The 21181-nt window shown below is 38.3% G+C and overlaps 2 protein-coding genes across 5 annotated transcripts in view; both read left to right on the plus strand.

The window, feature by feature from the left end:
- Positions 1-12961, plus strand: part of LOC308689745 (uncharacterized protein) — an 84159-nt gene extending 71198 nt beyond the window's left edge. The window contains exon 5 of one of the 2 annotated variants that reach the window (XM_081363634.1): positions 761-1610. In XM_081363634.1, coding sequence (XP_081219760.1) covers positions 761-803 — 43 coding nt within the window. In that variant the 3' untranslated portion in view covers positions 804-1610. Of the gene's footprint in view, positions 1-760; positions 1611-10708 lie in introns of those variants that run through there. The other variant, XM_081363633.1, reaches the window with a different exon arrangement.
- The window catches only part of LOC308689742 (uncharacterized protein), a 30819-nt gene that overhangs the window by 6167 nt on the left and 3471 nt on the right, over positions 1-21181 (plus strand). Inside the window, exons 1-5 of one of the 3 annotated variants that reach the window (XM_081363628.1) lie at positions 909-1610; positions 18053-18288; positions 18453-18525; positions 18615-18705; positions 20139-20248. In XM_081363628.1, the coding sequence (XP_081219754.1) occupies positions 1319-1610; positions 18053-18288; positions 18453-18525; positions 18615-18705; positions 20139-20248 (802 nt within the window). In that variant the 5' untranslated portion in view covers positions 909-1318. Of the gene's footprint in view, positions 1-908; positions 1611-16629; positions 16974-18052; positions 18289-18452; positions 18526-18614; positions 18706-20138; positions 20249-21181 lie in introns of those variants that run through there. The other 2 variants (XM_081363629.1, XM_081363630.1) reach the window with 2 other exon arrangements.

The following is a 21181-nucleotide window of genomic DNA, read 5'->3' on the forward strand; positions in this document are numbered from 1 at the left end:
GTCGGTGTGCAAGATAGGGCCCATAGTGGAGCTCTATAGCCATCTAGTGGCTAAAATGATAATTTTTTTACTTTTAAACTACATTTTCCAAAATATGGGCAACAATTTTACACTAAACCATGTTATCCCCATAAATGAAATTGAGAAATTAAGGTCTTTTATAAAGTGAATTTTCCATAAAAAGCTGTTTTTGTATAAAAACCTATATACAGGCCTATATATATATATATATATATATATATATATATATATATATATATATATATATATATATATATATATATATATATATTTAATTTATTTATATAAATTTAAAATATTTCATAAATCCTCAAAAAACTGCACAAATGTGGAGTAAAAACATTAATAAACAGAGTAAAATATAATATATATTAAAAAAATATATACTTGCTGATTATACTGGAGTGTATTATACTGGAGTGTATTATACTGGAGTGTATTATAATATACTGTCTGTTCTCTTGAGATTTCTAAATATACCTTATTCTCATTCGCAATTGGATCCAGTGTTTTCGTACCTGAAATAATGATCTGACCCGTTATGGATCCAGCTAATGTTACTGAACTGAGAGACATTTTGAATAACAACAACGCTCGTTTTGATCGTCAAGATGTTCCACCCACTGACCGACCTACCAACAGCACGGAACCTCGTCTGCCACCTCCTGCTGCTTATTCGGGCGAGCCCCAACTCTGTCGTGCATTTCTGACGAAATGTTCACTGTTCTTTGCTCTGCAGCATTCATCATTCCCCACTGAGGAGTCCAAGGTGGCGTTTGTAATTACGCTGCTGTGAGGACGAGCTGCGCTGTGGGGAACAGCAGTATGGGAGCAGGGACATCAGTGTCTTGAGTCGTTCCAGACCTTCAGTAATGAACTCAGCAAAAGGATTTCGATCGTGCTGTGTCTGGCAGAGAGGCGGCCAGAGTGTTGGCGGATCTACGGCAGCACAACAGGTCGGTGGCAGACTATTCCATCAAGTTTCGGACACTGGCCGCGTAGTGTAAGTGGAACAGTGAGGCGCAGTGGGACATGTTTCTTCATGGGTTGGCCGTCCGTATCCTGAACGAGATTTATACTCTGGACTTACCCTCAACGTTGGATGGTTTGATTGACCTTTGAGTGTCGAGACCTTCAGATGCAGAGAAGCCTGTAGGTGGGCAGAGCTCGCCTCTCCCGGGAGGAGAAAGAACGGAGAAGAGCACAGGGACTCTGTTTGTATTGTGGAGTAGGCCCGTCAGTAGTGAGGAGGTTACTGACGGGTGGCATTTCCTTGGATGAATCCTCCCGAGAATCTATGCTCCTCCCGGTCAGACTGCAGTGGGCTGCATCACATCATCGGTGTGAGGAGATTCGGTTCCTCCTCATTGACTCTGCTTTTGCTCCTGTGGTTTTGGGGCACCCCTGGCTCACCCTACATAACCCTCACATAAACTGGCGTCAGAACACAGTCATGTCTTGGAGTGAGAGTTGTCATGCGTCTTGTTTGGTGTCTGCTTGTTCTTCTGTGTCTTGTTCTGTATTGCAGGATGAACAGGCGGACATGTCTAACGTGCCCGGGGAGTACTTCGACCTGAAGGAAGTGTTCAGTAAGTCTTGGGCTGCTTCTCTTCCTCCACATCGTCCCTATGACTGTGCTATAGATTTATTGCCAGGTACGTCTCCATCTAAGGGCAGATTATACTCACTTTCCGCTCCGGAGAGGGAGGCCATGGAGAAATATATTTCTGATTCTCTAGCAGCCAAACTCATCCGCCCTTCCTCCCCTCCTGCAGGGGCGGGATTCTTCTTTGTGGGTAAGAAAGACGGTTTCCTGCATCCTTGTATTGACGTAGCCTTAGCCTTTAGAGTGTAATTAGCCTTTAACACCCCCAGGGGGCATTTTGAATACTTGGTCATGCCCTTCGGCCTGTCCAACTCCCCCGCGGTTTTCCAGGCACTCGTCAATGACGTGCTGAGAGACATGGTCGATCAATTCATATATGTTTACCTGGATGACATATTGATTTTTTCTTCGTCTCTCCAGGAACACGTTCAGCACGTCAGATGAGTGCTTCAGAGGCTGTTAGAGTATGGGCTTTTTGTCAAGGCGGAGAAATGCGTTTTTCATGCACAGTCTGTCACATTTTTAGGATATATCGTGTCGTCTGAGGGGGTGCGCATGGATCCCGACAAGATTCAGGCAGTGGTGGATTGGCGAACTCCAGATTCCCGCAAGGCCCTGCAGAGATTTCTGGGTTTTGCCAATTTTTACCGGCGTTTTATTTGCAACTACAGCCAACTAGCCGCGCCTCTGACTGCCTTGACCTCTACCATGACATCCTTCAGGTGGTCTAGTGCAGCTGAGACTGCATTTACCAAACTCAAGGACTGCTTTGTTTCAGCCCCCATTCTTGTCGCCCCTGATTCCTCCCGTCAGTTTTATGGTGGAGGTTGACGGTGGAGGTGCGGTTCTCTCCCAACGCTCCCCCGCGGACGGCAAGGTACATCCATGCGCTTATTTTTCTCATCGTTTGTCACCCGCCGAACGCAATTATGACATTGGTAATAGAGAATTGTTGGCAGTCAAGTTAGCCTTGGAGGAATGGCGTCATTGGTTGGAGGGCTCGAGGGTACCTTTCATTGTTTGGACCGACCACAAGAATCTTGAATACATCAGATCCGCTAAACGACTTAACTCTAGGCAGGCTCGGTGGTCACTTTTTTTCGTTTGATTCGATCTTTCCATTTCCTACCGTCCAGGTTCCAAAAACGTCAAACCTGACGCATTATCCCGTATTTTTGACCAATCAGAACTCCCGGTTTCTCCCGAGTCCATCGTTCCACAGAGATGTGTGGTTTCAATGCTAACTTGGGAGATCGAATCGAAGGTCCGCACGGCCTTACATGGGGTAATAGTCTAGATGGAAATAGGGGTCCACGCGCACCCCCCGGCTTTTTTTATGCCACCTGATTTTTAAAAATTTTTAAAGTGTCTATTTTCAGAATCTGCCAGGTACCAAGCTGAAATAATGTCCCAAAGGCTTCATTTTTAACCCTTTGCTGCACCCGACCGGAACCCGAAAAATCAAAAAATGATATAGAAAGTGGCATAACATTTGAAGTAAACAACATACAGAGACAAATGAACACATTTTCCCATACAATTCTGACCCCAGGAAATTAATGGAATGGTTATTTTTGACATTTGACAACATATTGACCCTATTTCTGGTCAAAAATAGCAAAAAATGGCTAAAGATGTGTAGAGGATCAACTATATTTTCGTTTTCTCAAGCGCATAGGGTGATTTTTTTTTTCACAACCTGTTATTTCTTTATCATTCAAGTGTCTATTTTAAGATTAAATTGGGTACCAAGCTGAAATAATGTCCAAAATGCTTTATTTTTAACCCTTTGCACCAAACCCGAAAAATCTAATGTGATATAAAGTGCCATAACTTCTGATGTAAACAACTCACAGAGACAAATGGACACATTTTTCCATACAATTCTGACCCAGGGAAATTGTTATTTGTTATATTTTACAACATCTTGACCATCTATGGTCAAAAACAGCAAAAAAAAAAAAAAAAAAAAAAGCTAATTTGACAACGTTTTTATTATACTAATAGCAGCCTGAAATGGGGTTTATTTTAACCTTTTACTGCACCTATCCCGAACCTGAAGAAATTGAAAATAGCTTTACTTTTGAAGTAAACAAAACAAAGCAAATTAACTTAAAAAAAAAAATACAGAAAAAAATCCAAAAAGGTCCAAAAAGTTGCCTAACTGCCAGTTTGGGAATGTTGGGGCTTTGCAGTTGGCAGTTGGTGGCCGTTGGTTGGTAGCTGCAGATCGCCATCTTCCACTGCTCTCTCTTTTGGAACAATTTCAGTAAGTATTTGAAACTATAATTAAGATATACCTTTGTAGTCATAACTAAGTCATAAGTAATTTTTCAACAGTTTTTACTATAATCACAGGCTTTCGGAAAGCGAGAAGCTATCATATCTGCACAGTATCCGAGATATGAGACTCTGTGAAGCAGCCAGTTCACCATACCGCATGATGGATATTTGTGAACAGATTCCATTAACATTAGAGGACTTGCCTTTGGATACAATTGGCCATCACCAATACTGCTATAAAAGCTTTACAAGGAAAATAGATTGTTTACAAGTGTCAAAGACTTCTACATCTGGTGAATCATCATCATTGAAAAAGGACTCTCTGCGCCATATCAAATCTCTGTCAATTCAATCTGAAGGAGCTCCAAGAAGGTGTTCCTTCTTGTTTCCCAATCAGTGCATTTTCTGTGACAATGCAAAATCCAAGTTCAAGGGCAAGACTGAAGAGCTTACAAAGTTGAGATAGTAAATTTGTTCCTAATCAAAGGGAACACTCAACCACAGAACAGCTGGGTGAGTTTTGTATTGGTTTATTGGATACAGTAAATGAAGACTGTCAACTTCTTTTCAATACTATTTCATCACCCAAAACACTCCCACTCTCTGCTGTATATTCATAACCAAATATTTCAAAACCAACAACCAAGCCACATAAACAATGCCATTGGCACTAGTCTACATTGCAGACATGTCTCTTAATGCACATAACTTTTCACCTTTTTGCACAATCTTGAAAAAAGTACTATTGTTGAAATTCTCAGATTACGCAAACTTCAACATTATTGTCCACTACCCTTATCCACTACCTGCTAATGTTAGTGAACCGCACCCAAGCACACTTCGCAGTTCCTCTGGAAATGCATTTTTCTAGGTTTTTTTGCTCTCTGTTCCCCCTGCTTGTGATTTTTAGTTTCGTTTCTGTGTGAGACCCGGCTTATTTACAGCAATTGTTTTAAGTGAGTATAGGCACTTCAACTATGAAAAATGAACTATAACAGAGTCAAATGAGGGTATCCTGTATTTGTAACAATATTAAATATCCTCTGTTTTCCTGTATGGAACAGAATCAGCTGAGCAGCAATCTGGTTTCTGTACTTGGTTCTCCCTGTGCACTGTAGGGCTTCACGAGGTCATTGCAGAACACTATAGATAATTGAATCGCTTTCGAGCAGGAACCGAGGGTGAATGGGGAAGTAGCACACCTACTTTGTGTAGAAATAGCGAAACTTCTGTGCAAAGGCACAGTAGCACAGTCAGAGAAAGAACTTATTTCTCACAGAACAGTGCTTCTCAGCCACCTGGAAAGCCTGGGTCCCACGGTCAACTGGACCAAGAGCTCATTACTGCCCAGTCAGTCAGTCTTGTTTCTGGGTATAGAACTGGACTCTGTGGCAATGACGGCCCGGCTGTCGACACAGCGCGCGTGTCGCATTTCAGAGGATGCTGGGTTGTATGGCATCAGCTGCAGCAGTGCTTCAGCTGGGTCTACTGCGTATGCGCCCGCTGCAACGCTGGTTGAATGCTCGAGTGCCTCACCGGTCTTTGGCCTGTGGTCAGACCAGAAGAAATGCCTTCATATAAACTGTCTGGAGATGATAGCGGTCGAGAACGCGCTGAAGCGTTTCCTTTCACACATACGGGGCAACCATGTTCTCGTCCGTTCGGACAACATGTCCGTGGTGTCCTACGTGAACCACCAGGGCGGTGTCAGATCCAGGAATCTCTGCAAACTGGCAGAACGCCTTCTCGTGTGGTCTGAGTGTGGTCTTCTGTGGTCCTAGAGGTCCTGAAAGTGTATCCCTTTGAACCGTTAGAATCCGTGGACCTAAAGTACCTCTCGCTCAAAACCATATTTCTGATAGCTCTGTCATCAGTAAAACGTGTGGGGGATCTACACGCACTATCTGTTAGCCCCGCATGTCTCGAGTTTAGACCAAATGACTCTAAAGTTATCCTCAAACCGAGACATGGATGCGTCCCCATCAGTGATGCGCAGGTTGATCCAAAATGAGCAGGTGCCTGCAGTCACCCGCGGTTACGAGTCATCCAAAAATATTTATGATAAATTTAATTTATAATTTATAAATATTTATAATTAATAAAATGATATTCGGGTCGGTCAGTCAGGTCATTTGAAATTAAACCTTTGTAATTTATATAGTACTATATATATATATATATATATATATATATATATATATATATATATATATATATATAATGACAATAAATACAAAATTAAGGATAATTTTTGGCTTCAGATCTCGAGAAAAGATGACTTTACCCATAGCGTAAGCAACTTACGCAGTACTCGTTCCCTCTTCTAGAGAGAATCTTCCTAATCAGTTTCACCATCTCAGCATCCCAGATAGCTTAGAAGAACTCGATATTGCAACAGAAACTTTTAACTCTCTCATTTCCAGCACTTTAGACACAGTTGCTCCGTTGCGCTTAAAGAAGATTAAAGAAAATAGTCCAACGCCGTGGTACAACGAGCACACTCGGGCCCTTAAGAGAGCAGCCAGAAAAATGGAGCGCAACTGGAAGAAAACTAAACTAGAGGTATTTCGCATTTCATGGAAAGAGAGCTCGATTGCATACAGAGAGGCCTTAAAAGCTGCTAGATCTGCTTATTTTTCAAACCTATTAGAAGAAAATAAACATAATCCTAGGTATTTAGTTGAAACGGTGGCTAAACTAACGAAAAAGAAAGCTTCAAGCACCGAAGTTTCCAAGCAGCACAGCAGTAATGACTTTATGAACTTCTTCACTTATAAGATTGATAATATCAGGGAGAAAATTATAACCATGCAACCGTCTACTACAGTATCGCATCAGGCAGTGCATTGTAGTCTCCCGGAGGAAAAATTTGATTTCGTTCGTTGCTATAGAAGAGGAAGAATTTACTAAACTCGTTAAATCATCTAAATCTACAACATGTATGTTAGAACCTATACCGACTAAGTTACTGAAAGAAATACTTCCAGAGGTCATAGATCCTCTTCTTAATATCATTAATTCGTCTTTGTCTTTAGGATCCGTACCACAAACCTTTAAGCTGGCTATGATTAAACCGCTTGTTAAAAAACCGCAACTTGATCCTACAGAAGTAGTCAATTACAGGCCGATCTCGAATCTACCTTTTATGTCAAAGATATTAGACAAAGCAGTATCTTCACAACTGTGTTCCTTTCTTGAAAGAAATGATATGCGAGGATTTCCAGTCAGGATTTAGACCGTACCATAGAACTGAGACTGCTCTCTTTAGAGTCACAAATGATTTGCTCTTATCATCCGATCGTGGTTGTATCTCTCTATTAGTGTTACTCGATCTTAGTGCTGCATTTGACACCATCGACCACAACGTTCTTTTAAATGGACTCAAAATTATGTTGGCATTAGTGGAATTGCACTAGCATGGTTTAAATCATACTTATCTGACCGTTATCAGTTTGTAGCAGTAAATGAAGAGATGTCTCATCGATCACAAGTTCAGTATGGTGTACCACAAGGCTCAGTACTAGGACCGCTGCTGTTCACTCTGTACATGCTACCATTAGGAGATGTCATTAGGAAACATGGCATTAGCTTTCACTGTTATGCCGACGATACTCAGCTCTATATTTCTTCAAAACCTAACGAAACTTACCAATTCACAAAATTAACGGAATGCATAGCGGATATAAAAAATTGGATGACTCGTAATTTCCTACTTCTAAATTCTGAAAAAACAGAGTTTCTAATTATTGGACAAAAAACTTCCTCACGTAATTATCTAGAATACTGTCTAACACTTAATGGCTGCTCTGTTAAGTCTTCGTCGTCGGTTATGAACCTGGGTGTGCTCTTTGATACCAATCTTTCATTTGAAAGTCACGTGTACAGTATCTGTAAAACTGCATTTTTCCATCTTAAAAATATATCTAAATTACGTCATATGCTCTCATTGACAAATGCAGAACAATTAGTTCATGCGTTCATGACCTCAAGGCTAGATTATTGTAATGCTCTACTAGGTGGTTGCCCTGCACGCTTAATAAACAAACTACAGCTGGTCCAAAACGCAGCAGCTCGAGTTCTTACCAGAACCAGGAAGTATGACCATATTAGCCCGGTTCTGTCAAAACTGCACTGGCTCCCTATTAAACATCGCATCAATTTTAAAATATTGCTGATCACGTACAAAGCACTAAATGGTTTAGCTCCGCAGTACTTGAGCGAGCTCTTAACGCATTATAGTCCTTCACGTCTATTGCAATCTCAAAATTCCGGCCAGTTGATAATACCTAGAATATCAAAATCGACTGCTGGCGGTAGATCCTTCTCCTATTTAGCACCAAAACTTTGGAACAGCTTTCCTACCATTGTCCGGGAAGCAGACACACTCTGTCAGTTCAAAGCTAGACTAAAAACACATCTCTTTGACCTAGCGTTCACATAATACATTATAGACTTCTATAATTCAATGATAGGCTGCATAGATTAGGTCAGCTGGAACCGGGAACACTTCCCCTAAATCCTGATGTACTCGTTACATCATAAGAAGAATGGCATCTACGCTAATTTTAGTGTCTTTGTTTATCCCGAGGTTTTCCCACAGCCTGCCGGATCCAGGCCGTATCCAGATCTGATGAAGGACCTTCGCCTGGACACGATGACAACGCAGTGCTGAAGTGCCAACTAGTCTCTCCCTATGGAGGATCCCTTTACCACTCTACAGATAAAGCGTTGTCGGGAAACTCAATTCTCGTATCTACCCCGAAATGATAAAATAAAATAAAATTCTGTATCAAAAATTATAAGGAAACACCAGTACTTTGTTTAGGCTTGGTTTGTAGGGAATTACAAACCTGCGTACATATATTCAAACGCACATAACTATATAACCAATTCTTAATGCGCATGTGAACGCCATCAGCGTTTCTCACAGGTTCGCGTTTAAAGTCTATGTAGAGAGAATTGTGTCGTCTAAGCGGCCCCTAATTTAATAACAAATGATTGTTGCGATGGAAACGATTTAATCATAACTAACCTTAGCTGGAAAATAACTTTACTAAAGAACCGCTATAAAGTCAAAACAATCTCTGTTACCATAAATTATACGTTCATCTCTGTAAAGCTGCTTTGAAACAATCTACATTGTTAAAAGCGCTATATAAATGAAGATAACTTGACTTGACTCATCTAACTCTGGGGGATATGGCGAATAAGTTAAAGTTCCAAAAAGTCAGCGTGTTCCTTTAAGTGTATTTAATTTAAAATTTGTACTGTATTTCTTCAAAAAATGAATTATTAAAATTTCAGTTTTATACAGTATTTTTACAGACTTTTCACGTTGTCTTCCAAAGTAAATGGTTAATTTACAATCTTGAGCATGTGTTAACACTTTATTGAAGGTGTTTGATGGTAATAAACTCGAAAAAATTTGTAAAGTAACAGTGTTTCTCTGTAGAACTTTTAATGCGGTCACTTTATTGAAGGTGATGGATAGTAATAATCTAGGAAAAATCCATAAATTAAGTGTTGTACACTGTAAAAAAATAAATTAAAATTGTAAAATGGCTGTCAAACAAAAACCATGAAATGATAGTAAAATATATTAATTCAAATGTAAAATAACAGTATTTCTCTCTGAAACCTTTAATGAAGTGTGCATTGAGAGATAAAATGGCCTCATACAGCTCAACTTACTGTCTCTGCAATTTTCCACTGATAACAATTCTTTCTAGCTTTCTGTGTCAGTAAATTTGTTGTTTCACATGCCAGTATAGGGTACAACGAGGCTAAAGGCACACCTTAAGAAAATGTGCTTTTCACAATAGTGTATGACTGCAGAAATGTTTTTTTTTTTAATTGAACATTGATGGGAGCAACAGATTTTGTGAGAAAATAAATCATAAAAGTGCTTTGTTTTGTTTAAAATGAATATAAATGTGTCACAGTGTCTGGTTTGTGTTCCCTGGGTCACCACTAGATGTCCTCCTTCCTCACGGTGTCTGTCACATTTTGAACTACATTCCCCACGATCCTTGTCTCATCATTGCACTCAGCTGTCCCTTGTCATTAATCATTGCACAATTGCACATCAGCCAATTCCCCATTAGCATTGTCATTTCCCTGTGTATATAACCCTTTCTGTTTTAGTATGTGTCACGGAGTCCTTGTATTTATCATGCCACTTCAGTGTTCTGTTCTTGTCTGCTCTTGTTTTGTGTTTTTTGGATTGCACGTTTGATATTTGACCTATGCCTGGACTATGCCTGGACTGTTCCCCCTGCTTGTGATTTTTAGTTTCGTTTCTGTGTGAGACCGGGCTTATTTCCAGCAATTGTTTTAAGTGAGTTTAGGCACTTAAACTATGAACGAGGAGTCAGAGCTATAACAGAGTCAAATGAGGACATCCTGTATTTTTGTAACAATATTATATATCCTCTGTTTTCCTGTATGGAACAGAATCAACTGAGCAGCAATCTGGTACTTGGTTCTCCCAGTACTTGGTAGGTCATTGCAGAACACTGTAGATAATTGAACCAAAAATTATCTAGTTGCGTTGTGAGTAAAGTTGTAATAAAAATTAGGCTATGCAACTCCCAGTTTATTGGCAAAATTTAATGTCAGCTGTTTGCAATGAACAAATTAAACAAAAGAAATTGAAATAGTTCTGCAGTCTCAAAATTATTCAGAAGTTATTTCCTATTGAGAATGCTGTTTTCCCTTTCGTGCGTACTGGTGGAGATTTTGTAATCAAACCAACTGATCTGACCGCAATTAAACCTGTTCTGCCCTCTTCCATTGCAGCCAGCAAATTATTCTGAAATCGCAGACTACATCAACGCTCAACTGAGATAACAGCGATGATGAGATAACAGGAGCACTAACCCAAATTCTTTGTGGATCAACTGGCCTGGGGGACCTGTTATACTCGCATAGGCAGATTCAAACCATTCTTGGAGTCAAGTTGCAGATTGCCTTTTGAATGCGCTTGGTGCACGTCTATGATAGCATCATGATGGCATTTTTAAAATACTCTATTTATACTTAAGGTTCAACACGTCATGAACTGTGTTGGAAGTATCACCAGGGGCTCTACACATGAACTCCAGCATTGAGAACATTGTTTATGTGCACAGAGTTTACTAAAAAAAAAGATTTTGAACAACTCACTGAAGCTGTGTCCGCCGGCATTTTGACAGTCAAAAATAATCGATTTTTCTTTTTAGTGAATGCAGCACAATCGCGAACATAAATGCACAACTTTAAAGGCGATTTTCTCAATGTTTCGATTATTTTGCACCCTCAGTAGGCAGTTTTTGTAATCAGTTTTAATTTCTTTGAATTGGTTACTTTTCTTTTTATAATAAACACAAATGTAAAGGTAAAAAAACTTCATTATTAAAAGTATAAAATACAATAATCATGCTTTGAGTCAGAGGTGTAGTCAGCTCTGGGCTTCTAGGTGTTGGGGGTTTAATGACGCATCAATTACGGTATACTCCTGCTGTTAAATAATTACTCCTTTTGTCTCCCCCTTCAGGAAACAGCTCATAATACTACATATTTAACCACATTCTCCCCCCCCCCTTTTTTTAGATAACTTATTGTGATGTGCATTCTTTTGCTATACTATAAATAGCTTTTAGCAACTGTAACCAGTTCTCACTCTGGTTTGAACATTTTGTCATCTTCAAAGCAAGATTTCTGTCTCTAGCTTTCTCCCATGTCTCAACCACTTGCTTTGTGTCATTCGTATTTATTTCACTACGTTATGACCATATATACGATACTAGAAATACCCAGCTGTTTCCAATTCTACTTTCTTTGTTCACCTTTGTTCACCTTTGTTCCTTTAATTGTGCCTTTACTTGCTAAATCACCAAAGGTCCATGGCCCTAATTCAATGCCTACTTCCATACAGTATATACCAGCAAGTTACTTTGTTCAGTGTCTTCCAGATATTCATTGCATTTAATCCACTGTAACCCAAACCATAAACAGTCATGTGCTCGCCTGAAGCTTTAGAAGCTTTTCTTTATCTTATTCATAGTTTTATTGTTAATTTTCTTCTGTCACATTGTTTTTTTTATAGCAAGGATCAAACTAATTTTATATCAGAGGAAATTTTCTGTCAACTATCCTAACCCTAATCTCCATGTAACTTGTGGTGGCAAACAATTTTCTAATACTGAATAAGAGACAAACATCAATTGTCTTTAAAGATTATTTATTCCCTTGTAAGGAAAGGTCAGCAGTCATACAGTCATTACAAAGTGCCTGCAGAATGTGACAGCAAGTGGGGGGAATCTTTCATTCTTTATAGTTGTTCCTACACCAAAGTTGTTTTCCCGAGGCTAAATTAAGATACATCTTAGCCATAACTAACACATTGTTTAGATTTGCCTATCTTATTTAATCATATTAGACCCTCAAATGGAGACTCTCAGTCTCGGTCATACATCAATCACATTAACTTTTGTCAGGTAATATACAAGGACATACTGTCAGGGTTCTGGCACTTCTGTCTGGGTTATATTCTGGTTGGTGACAGAGCTCTGACATTCCCAGTTTGTCCTGTGTTTGTTTAGTTTGGTTTATTGTGAGCACATGGCTTGTCTTGTATTCCTTGTGCCATGTGCTCGTCTGTCAATTGTCTAGCCCCTCCCATCTCGTTACCTGATAATTGATTTATCTTCCCCACCTGCTTTGTTCATTACCCTCTTTTGTTTGCTCCCTATTTAGTCTCCCTGTGTTTGCAGTCCTGTGCTGGTTTGTTGTCCATGTTTCCCTCGTGTTCCCTGTTCCCTGTTCCCTGTTCCCTGTTCCCTGTTCCCTGTTCCCTGTTCCCTGTTCCCTGTTCCCTGTTCCCTGTTCCCTGTTCCCTGTTCCCTGTTCCCGCCTGAGATCTCTCTTGTTTCCCCCACGGGGTAGTTTTTGTTTGTAGTTTTGGTTTTGCCTTCGCCTCTCTAAGACTTCTTTGTGTCTGTCTGCGTATGCAGATGATGTAATTATAATGATTAATAAACAAAATGATGTAGAGTCATTACTAAAGACATTAAAGGATTTTGGTTTAATTTCTTCTGCAAGAATTAATTGGAATAAAAATGGGGCAGTTTTGACGGGAGAGTGGAAAATTAGAGCACCACCAAATCTTCCGGAGGGTTTATGTTGGACAAGAGATGGTTTGAGATATCTGGGAGTATATTTAGATAATGAAACAGTAGCTAAAAATAAATTGGATGGGAACTGTTGAAAAGCTTTAGAGCCGACTTGAAAAATGGAAATGGCTTGTACCAAATTTATAATACAGAGGATGTACTTTGGTTATTAATAATTTGGTGGCACCGGATGGCTTGCATTGATCCACCCGCTTATTTACTTGGAAAAATCCAGTCTGTTTTATTGGACTTTTTTTGGGGACAAGTTACACTGGATACCACACAACATTCTGTATTTAAAAAAAGAAGAAGGGGGTCAAGGACTTATACATGTGCAAAGCAGGACTGCGGCCTTTCGGCTACAATTCATACAACGATTGCTTACCAGTTCAGAGAACTTGGCTTGGAAATCAGTGGCCCGTGCTATACTTAAATCCGTTGATGTTTAAGTAAACATTTATTTTTGATGGGTCCAAAAAGAATCAACACATCGAAGCTTCCTGTTTTTTATAGAAATCTGTTTAAAATATAGGACCTTTTTAAAGTGAAAAGAACTGAGAGTACAGATTCCCTTTTTTGGTTACTAGAAGAACCCATGATTTACGGTGTTCGTCTGGATATTTCAGATACATGGTGCTTTTATTAAATCCAAGATCGTAACACTGGGGCGTTTAATTAATGTGACTGGTCCCTGTTTTAAAAATGTGCCTCATTAGGTATTAAATCAGTTCGAATAGTAAAGGAGTTGAACATGCTTGAAAATTGTTTTGCTGAGAAACTTGTGCCTAATGATAAAGATGCTTTTCCAAAGTGTTTTTTGTCCCCAAATGTAGGGGAATATTCGGGAGTTTTTTTGGAAAATGTATCAGATATGGATTTATATGAAGTTGGGGGGGGGGGAAATGTACAATGCTTGTGTAAAAGTTTTCAACAAAAAAGGTTTACATGAAAGAGTTGATTCGCCTTGGCGCACCATTTTTGAAGTTGATGAAGATGTAAAACCAGAGTGGAGGGCACTTTACAAGCCACCATTAACAAAACGAATTGGAGATTTACAGTGAAGAATCTTTTATTTCTATTTTAAAAAAGTCAAAAGTGCCCTTTTTGTTCTCAAAGAGAAACTGTTTTTCATGTGTTTGTGTACTGCTCAAGACAGGGGCGGACTGGCCATCTGGAGCACAGGGACTTTTCCTGGTGGGCCACTGGCCAATGTGGGCCGGGCCACCCAGTACACAAATATTTTTCTACGCAAATGGATGAGATGAATCGGGGGTATTTCAAGATACGCAATGGAGTTGACCAAACTAATTAACAGGGAGGGAGGACAATACACTCACATGCACACAAAACACACTCCTTGTCGGCCGCATCCCTTTTGTGTGCATGTGAGTGTATTGTCCTCCCTCCCTGTTAATTAGTTTGGTCAACTCCATTGCGTATCTTGAAATACGCCCCCTTTCATGTCTCATTTACAGAGAGAGAGAGAGAGAGATTGATCCGTTACAGCGAATTTCTCTGAGCAGATAATTACAAATAATTGTCCATGGATGAAAAGGTGGAAAAAAAGAAAAGGTGGAGCTGAAAAGTTATGCTTTAAAAAAAAAGCATCAGTTTAATGTCACATGATAGCCTAATAGTATGCCATGAGGATTCATGTTAATGCAAAATAGTTTCAATCTGGATTCAGGAGTTACAGCTGAGTGGTGCAGCCTACTCTGCTGAGTAGTGTATCTTACACTGCACCAAGATGACACCCCCTGACTAGCCAATTTGCTGTCTTGATAGTTTTATATTAATAATGTTGTATGTCTTAATGTTTTTCTGTTTGTTTCCCTTTGTTTTACTAATATGACATAATATATGTTGTGTTACTTAAAATAAATGTTTAAATAGCATTTATTTTGTATTGTGTTATATTTTTATGCTTAAATATTATTCCGCACATTAATGAGCCAGTGTGTTACGATGTGGGATGTGGTGGGCTGCTGTGGGCCAGAAAGTCCAGGGCCACTTTTTGGTCCCAGTCCGCCCCTGGCTCAAGACTTAAGCCTTTATTTGATTTGTTGAAGAATATTTTCGTCTGTTTTGATGAAAAATGTACTGTACCAGTTTTCATTTTTGGTTTTAAATATACCAGAAGAAGACAATATTAATGCATATTGATCAATTTTATTATAGGCAAGGCAAAAATGGCAATATATGTTAGCAGAAAGAAAAAAAAAATGAACAAAAAGGTGATTATAATGTTGTAATGATGTTTGCAGCTATGATTAAATGCTAATTGATTTTTATTTTTATAAAGCTGTCTAGAAGTGTTTGAAAATACACTCACCTAAAGGATTATTAGGAACACATGTTCAATTTCTCATTAATGCAATTATCTAATCAACCAATCACATGGCAGTTGCTTCAATGCATTTAGGGGTGTGGTCCTGGTCAAGACAATCTCCTGAACTCCAAACTGAATGTCAGAATGGGAAAGAAAGGTGATTTAAGCAATTCTGAGCGTGGCATGGTTGTTGGTGCCAGACGGGCCGGTCTGAGTATTTCACAATCTGCTCAGTTACTGGGATTTTCATGCACAACCATTTCTAGGGTTTACAAAGAATGGTGTGAAAAGGGAAAAACATCCAGTATGCGGCAGTCCTGTGGGCGAAAATGCCTTGTTGATGCTAGAGGTCAGAGGAGAATGGGCCGACTGATTCAAGCTGATAGAAGAGCAACTTTGACTGAAATAACCACTCGTTACAACTGAGGAATGCAGCAAAGCATTTGTGAAGCCACAACACGCACAACCTTGAGGCGGATAGGCTACAACAGCAGAAGACCCCACCGGGTACCACTCATCTCCACTACAAATAGGAAAAAGAGGCTACAATTTGCACAAGCTCACCAAAAATAAATACAATAATACAATACATTACAATAAAAATAAAACAATATCTTAAAATTAGGGCTGTCAAACAATTAATCGCGATTAATCGCATCCAAAATAAAAGTTTGTTTTTACATAATACATGTGTGTGTACGGTGTATAATTATATTCTATATATAAATACACACACATGCATATATATATATTTAAGAAAATGTGTTATTTATATATAATATAAATTATATATAATATAAATATATATATACACAGTATATACATGCAAATATTTCTTAAATATATACATGCATGTGTGTGTATTTATATATAGAATATAATTATACACCGTACACACACATGTATTATGTAAAAACAAACTTTTATTTTGGATACGATTAATCGTTTGACAGCCCTAAAATATAAATCTTTATAAAGTATTTTTGTGCATGTGTATTTGGTTTCATGGATGTGAAATTGTCTACGCATGTGTGAATCAAGTTTTTTGCGTGAATTATTAATAAGATAGGTTTAGGAATATACTATAATATTTAGAGAATATACAGTTTGTACAGTATAAAAATCATCATGTCTATGGAGAGTCCCCATAAAACATGAAAACACAGTGTGTGTATGAGTGTGTGTGTGTTTCATTCTCTTCACATGATATCAGAGAGACACGGGATACTTGGAATATCAGAGCAAGTTTTATGGAGGTGGTAATCAGATTCTAACGCCGAGTAAAGCTGTAATTTCACGCCAGTCCCGTAGAGGTCAGTGGTGGCACTCTGGCGCTTTTTCTCTCGTTACACACTCACACACAAACAGAAGAAGAGATCTGTCAACAGTGTGGGGATTGGTGGATCAGTATTCTCGTGTACGTAATTGATCAGTAGTTCCCATTCAGAGATGGTGTTGTCGTCCTCGCAGCAGCTCGTTATGGCGTTCACCGCAGTGCTGCTGGTGTTCGTGTTGTTTCCTCGCATGTTCAGCGGCAGCGCCAGAGACGCTCAGTCCTTCGACCCGCGGATCAGCAGGAGAGGTGCGCGCACGAGCACACCTGTGTTTGTTTACTCTCTTTATTGTGGCCTTTTGACGGTCTTTGCTGATTTGCTGCAAATTTTTACTACGTCTCTGGTTTGTGAAGTTTGTATTAACACCCTTAGTTTACTCCAAAAAAAAAATGTTTCTTGTTATTGTATCTATATTTTATTTCATTTAGTCGATATCTAATATCATTTTCATGTTAAAAATTAAGTGCAGATGAAGCGGTCATTTGTCCATATTTGCATTCATACATGCTTAAAATTGTATCTAAATATGTTATAAATGTTTACGTACATTCTGTACTCGAGAACGATAAAATACATTTGTTTAACTTTTATTTTTAGGTATTTATATTTTGTCTCGTGCACCCAGCAAACAAATCACAATGTTTATTATCATTATTAAATTCAAAATAATTTTTAGTGAAAAGTGCAGAGCAAGCTATCATTTTGCTTTTATCCATATCTGCTTTCATTGATATTTTACATATTTATATGTGAATTAAGCATGTTTACATGCATCCTGTGCCTTAAAACACATTTGAGTTTCATTTTTAGATATTTATGTTTCGTTCCAGTTCTCAAAAATCCTAATGTTTAATGTCATTTTCATGTTCAAAATTATTTTAGTAAAAGTGCAGAGGAAGCTGCCATTTGCATTTATCCGTATTTACTTTGAAACGTGCTAAACTAATATCTAAATGTACTTTAAAACCACAAAATACATTTGAGTGACTTATATTTTATTTTTAGATATTTATATTTTGTCCCAGTTATCAAATCCTAATGTTTAAAATCATTTTCAAGTTCAAATTTGTTTTAATTAAAAGTTTAATTTGCTTTTATGCATATTTGCTTTTAAAGATGCTAAAATTATATGCAAATATTACATGTTTGCATTCATTCTGGAAACATAACATGCACTTGAGAAACTTATTTTATCATTTATATTTTGGTGTTGTGCACCAAGCAATCATTTAGATATCATTTTCATGTTCACAGTAGTTTGTAGATTGTCTCCCTGGAGAATCTGATGTATATTTTGGGGATTGTGGGTCTGTGTGTTGTTCTGCAGGTCCTGGTTCCGGTGTGGGTCCTGGTAGCGTGAAAAGTCAGCAGCAGTTCCACAAGAACGCAGCGCCTCAGATGTCCCAGAGTGTGGAGAACATGCATCAGATGAAGAAACTCATGGAGCAGGAGATGAAAAGCGACAAATACAAATCCAACAGCAACAATAAGGGCTACGTCTTCACTCTCATGCCCATCTACGCCATCGGAGTCGGGCTCTTTGCCGCTTATAAGTTTCTAAAGGTGATGACTTTTCTGTTGTTGTTATGCAGAATACAGTAATGTTTCTTCTGCATTCATGAAAGGTCAAGGAAATGATGGCACAATGCATAAAAAATGAATGGTCCTAAAAATAGGCTTCGTTATAGAGGCCAAAGCAACATGGGTTTGTGTTTTTGTGTTTGCAGATAAAGTCTGCGAGTGATTCTGAAGCACAAAAAGCCAAAGCGGCTCGAGGAGTGAAGAAGTCAGAGGAGACGGGTCTGTGTGCATGAATGAAAATGCTGAATTTTGCGTTTCTAATATCTCACCATTTATTTCATGTACTCATATATACCATTTATTTCCAGAGAATCAGCTGAATGAGCTGGAGCAGAGGTTGGCTCAGACCGAGAAGATGCTCAACTCCATACTGACCCAGCTGGACCCGCTTACAAACTGGTGAGAGTTATTTATTGTGAAAGTGAACATGATCACACTGATTCAGATCTGTGTTGGCGGAGAGAGCAGTTGCAGTCTTTTCAACCACGCAGTATCATTATTTCTGTGTTACAATAATTCAAATTGTCACAGAAGTGCTGGGATAAAAGTTTATAGTTCTGATATAAACACTGTCTACAAAAGCGAGCAAAATTGAGTAAATCGCCTTTTGAAAGTAGCTTGAAACTTCAAATAAAGATTGTATCAATTACATCGTTACACCAGTAGGTGGCGACAAGTGACTTAAAGGGGTGGTATGATGCCCTTTTTACATGATGTAAAATAAGTCTCTGATATTGCCATGGTGTGTGTGTGAAGTTTTAGCTCAAAATACCCCACAGATATTTTTATATAACATGTTAAAATGGTCACTTTTTGAGGGTGAGCAAAAACGCACCGTTTTGTGTCTGTTCTTTTAAATGCAAATGAGCTGCTGCTCCCGGCACAGGAGGCGGAGCTTCAACATCTTGTACTCACACAGACATGCAAATTTCAACTTTTAGAAGAAGTGACAACATGTAGAAGCAACAGGACATTTCTGAATGTTTAGTTGATGAATTTATGTAGCTTATGTGGTTATTTTCTAGTCATTGATTAGCATATTCTGTCTTGATAATCTATAAATTGTGTTCAGGGGGCGGGGTTTATGTAAATTTTAGTGTTAGTGATGTCACTAACCCGGGAGGAATGTGGTGTAGTCTCTACCAGCCGTTTGTTGTAGTCCTTAAAAAGCGATTTCTTTAAAAGCAAATATCTCCCTTTGCTCTGAACTTTGAGCGTTGTAACTTTGCAGATGTTGTTTATGCTCAAACAGCAACATTACACACTAACTAAAGTTAGAAAATTGAAATCATAATCAACCACCCCTTAAATAATGTATTTGTCATTGAATTATTCATTCAAGAGATTTGTTCAAAAACACTGATTTATCCAGTAATGAAACAAGTCTATGAGTGAGTCATTGAATCAGTTTCAAATTTTTCATTTAAAATATGTTTAAATAGACTTCAGCAATGAACATTTTCACAGAACCTCTAGTAAATTACATGTTATTTTGTTTAGTTTTCAATTCAGAATTTTGGAAGAAACGTGATCTCTAACTTAAGCAGAAAAATGGTTATTCTCAATGTATCGGTAATCGCGCAGCTCTAGCTAACCCATGTTAAAACCCCTTCGTTTTAAATAAATGTGATATATGGAGTCCTGGAAGAATGTACTTGGTTAAACCACATTCGCAGACATTTGTTTTTGGTTATGTAAAAACAAACAGAGCGGGGTTTGCGGCATTCAAATGCAAACGTGCTTGCACGCTCATAGCGACCGGTTGGTCGTTCGGTTTCATCCGTGTGGGCCTGTTTTTCCACCTGCTGTTTATTCGTTCTGTTGTGCTGCAGTGTGAAGTCTGTTGCCATGGAGCAGAAGAACGAGATAATGTCGCAGCTGCAGTGCATTCGCCAGCTAATGAAGAAGAGAGGCATGGAGTTTCCAAACATCAGGATAGAAGGTAAACACGTCTGCTCCCGTGTACAAACCCATACAATTAACATACACACACACACGTGCGTTTCACAGGACAACGCCAACATGTTAAATGTCTCACTACTGGTCAACAATATTGCATGTAACACAGCAAGTGTCACATACAGTTAAATGTATTAAAAATTCACAGGACCAAATGAGCTGATAAATTAATGAAGGAATTATTTAACACTTAAACTCGATAACATAATGCATCTGATTAAAAAAATGACAATTTGAGTTCAAAATGTTTTGCTTTTTGTAATGTTATGTTTTATTTAAATATTTTTTTGTTTAAATCAGCTACTCAAATTCTTATGCAATAAATGTATCTATTGTTTATACATTTTTATCTTAATTTTAATTAGTAAATCTGTTTTTGCATTACAGTACTGGGAATGGGATTCTATTGATCTGTATTTATACATTATTTATAAAATTTATAAATCAAATTGTTCTGGCATTTTGCACCATTTAAAAAAAAGTCTTAATTGGACGCATGTGTAAATCTTTTACATGTAGGTTTACATTCATGTCAGTTAGTAAGTGCTACTATATCTCAATGTATAGTGCAAATGCAAATTCTAGTTATGCATAACTAATGCAGACGACCGTAATCAATGAAGCAGGTCTTTGAAAATAATATATACCGTAAGCAAATTATTGGGATAAACAAATAAACGCCCAACTGTAGGTTATGCTGCCATTCCTGTCAGCCGAGTTGAGCAGTGAAGATCATGATGTGTATTTAAATCATGTTAAATATGTGATTATGTGCATGTTGCAATCTTAAGTTTCAAGTTTAGTTAATTTATAAAGCACATTTAAACACTGCCACGAGACTGACCAAAGTGCTGTACAAGACATCTAAATATACACATTTAAAGGGTCATATAATGCCATTTTTGTACAAGTTATT

This window comes from Scardinius erythrophthalmus, assembly GCF_964197995.2.
Source record: "Scardinius erythrophthalmus genome assembly, chromosome: 4".
Lineage (NCBI taxonomy): Eukaryota > Metazoa > Chordata > Actinopteri > Cypriniformes > Leuciscidae > Scardinius > Scardinius erythrophthalmus.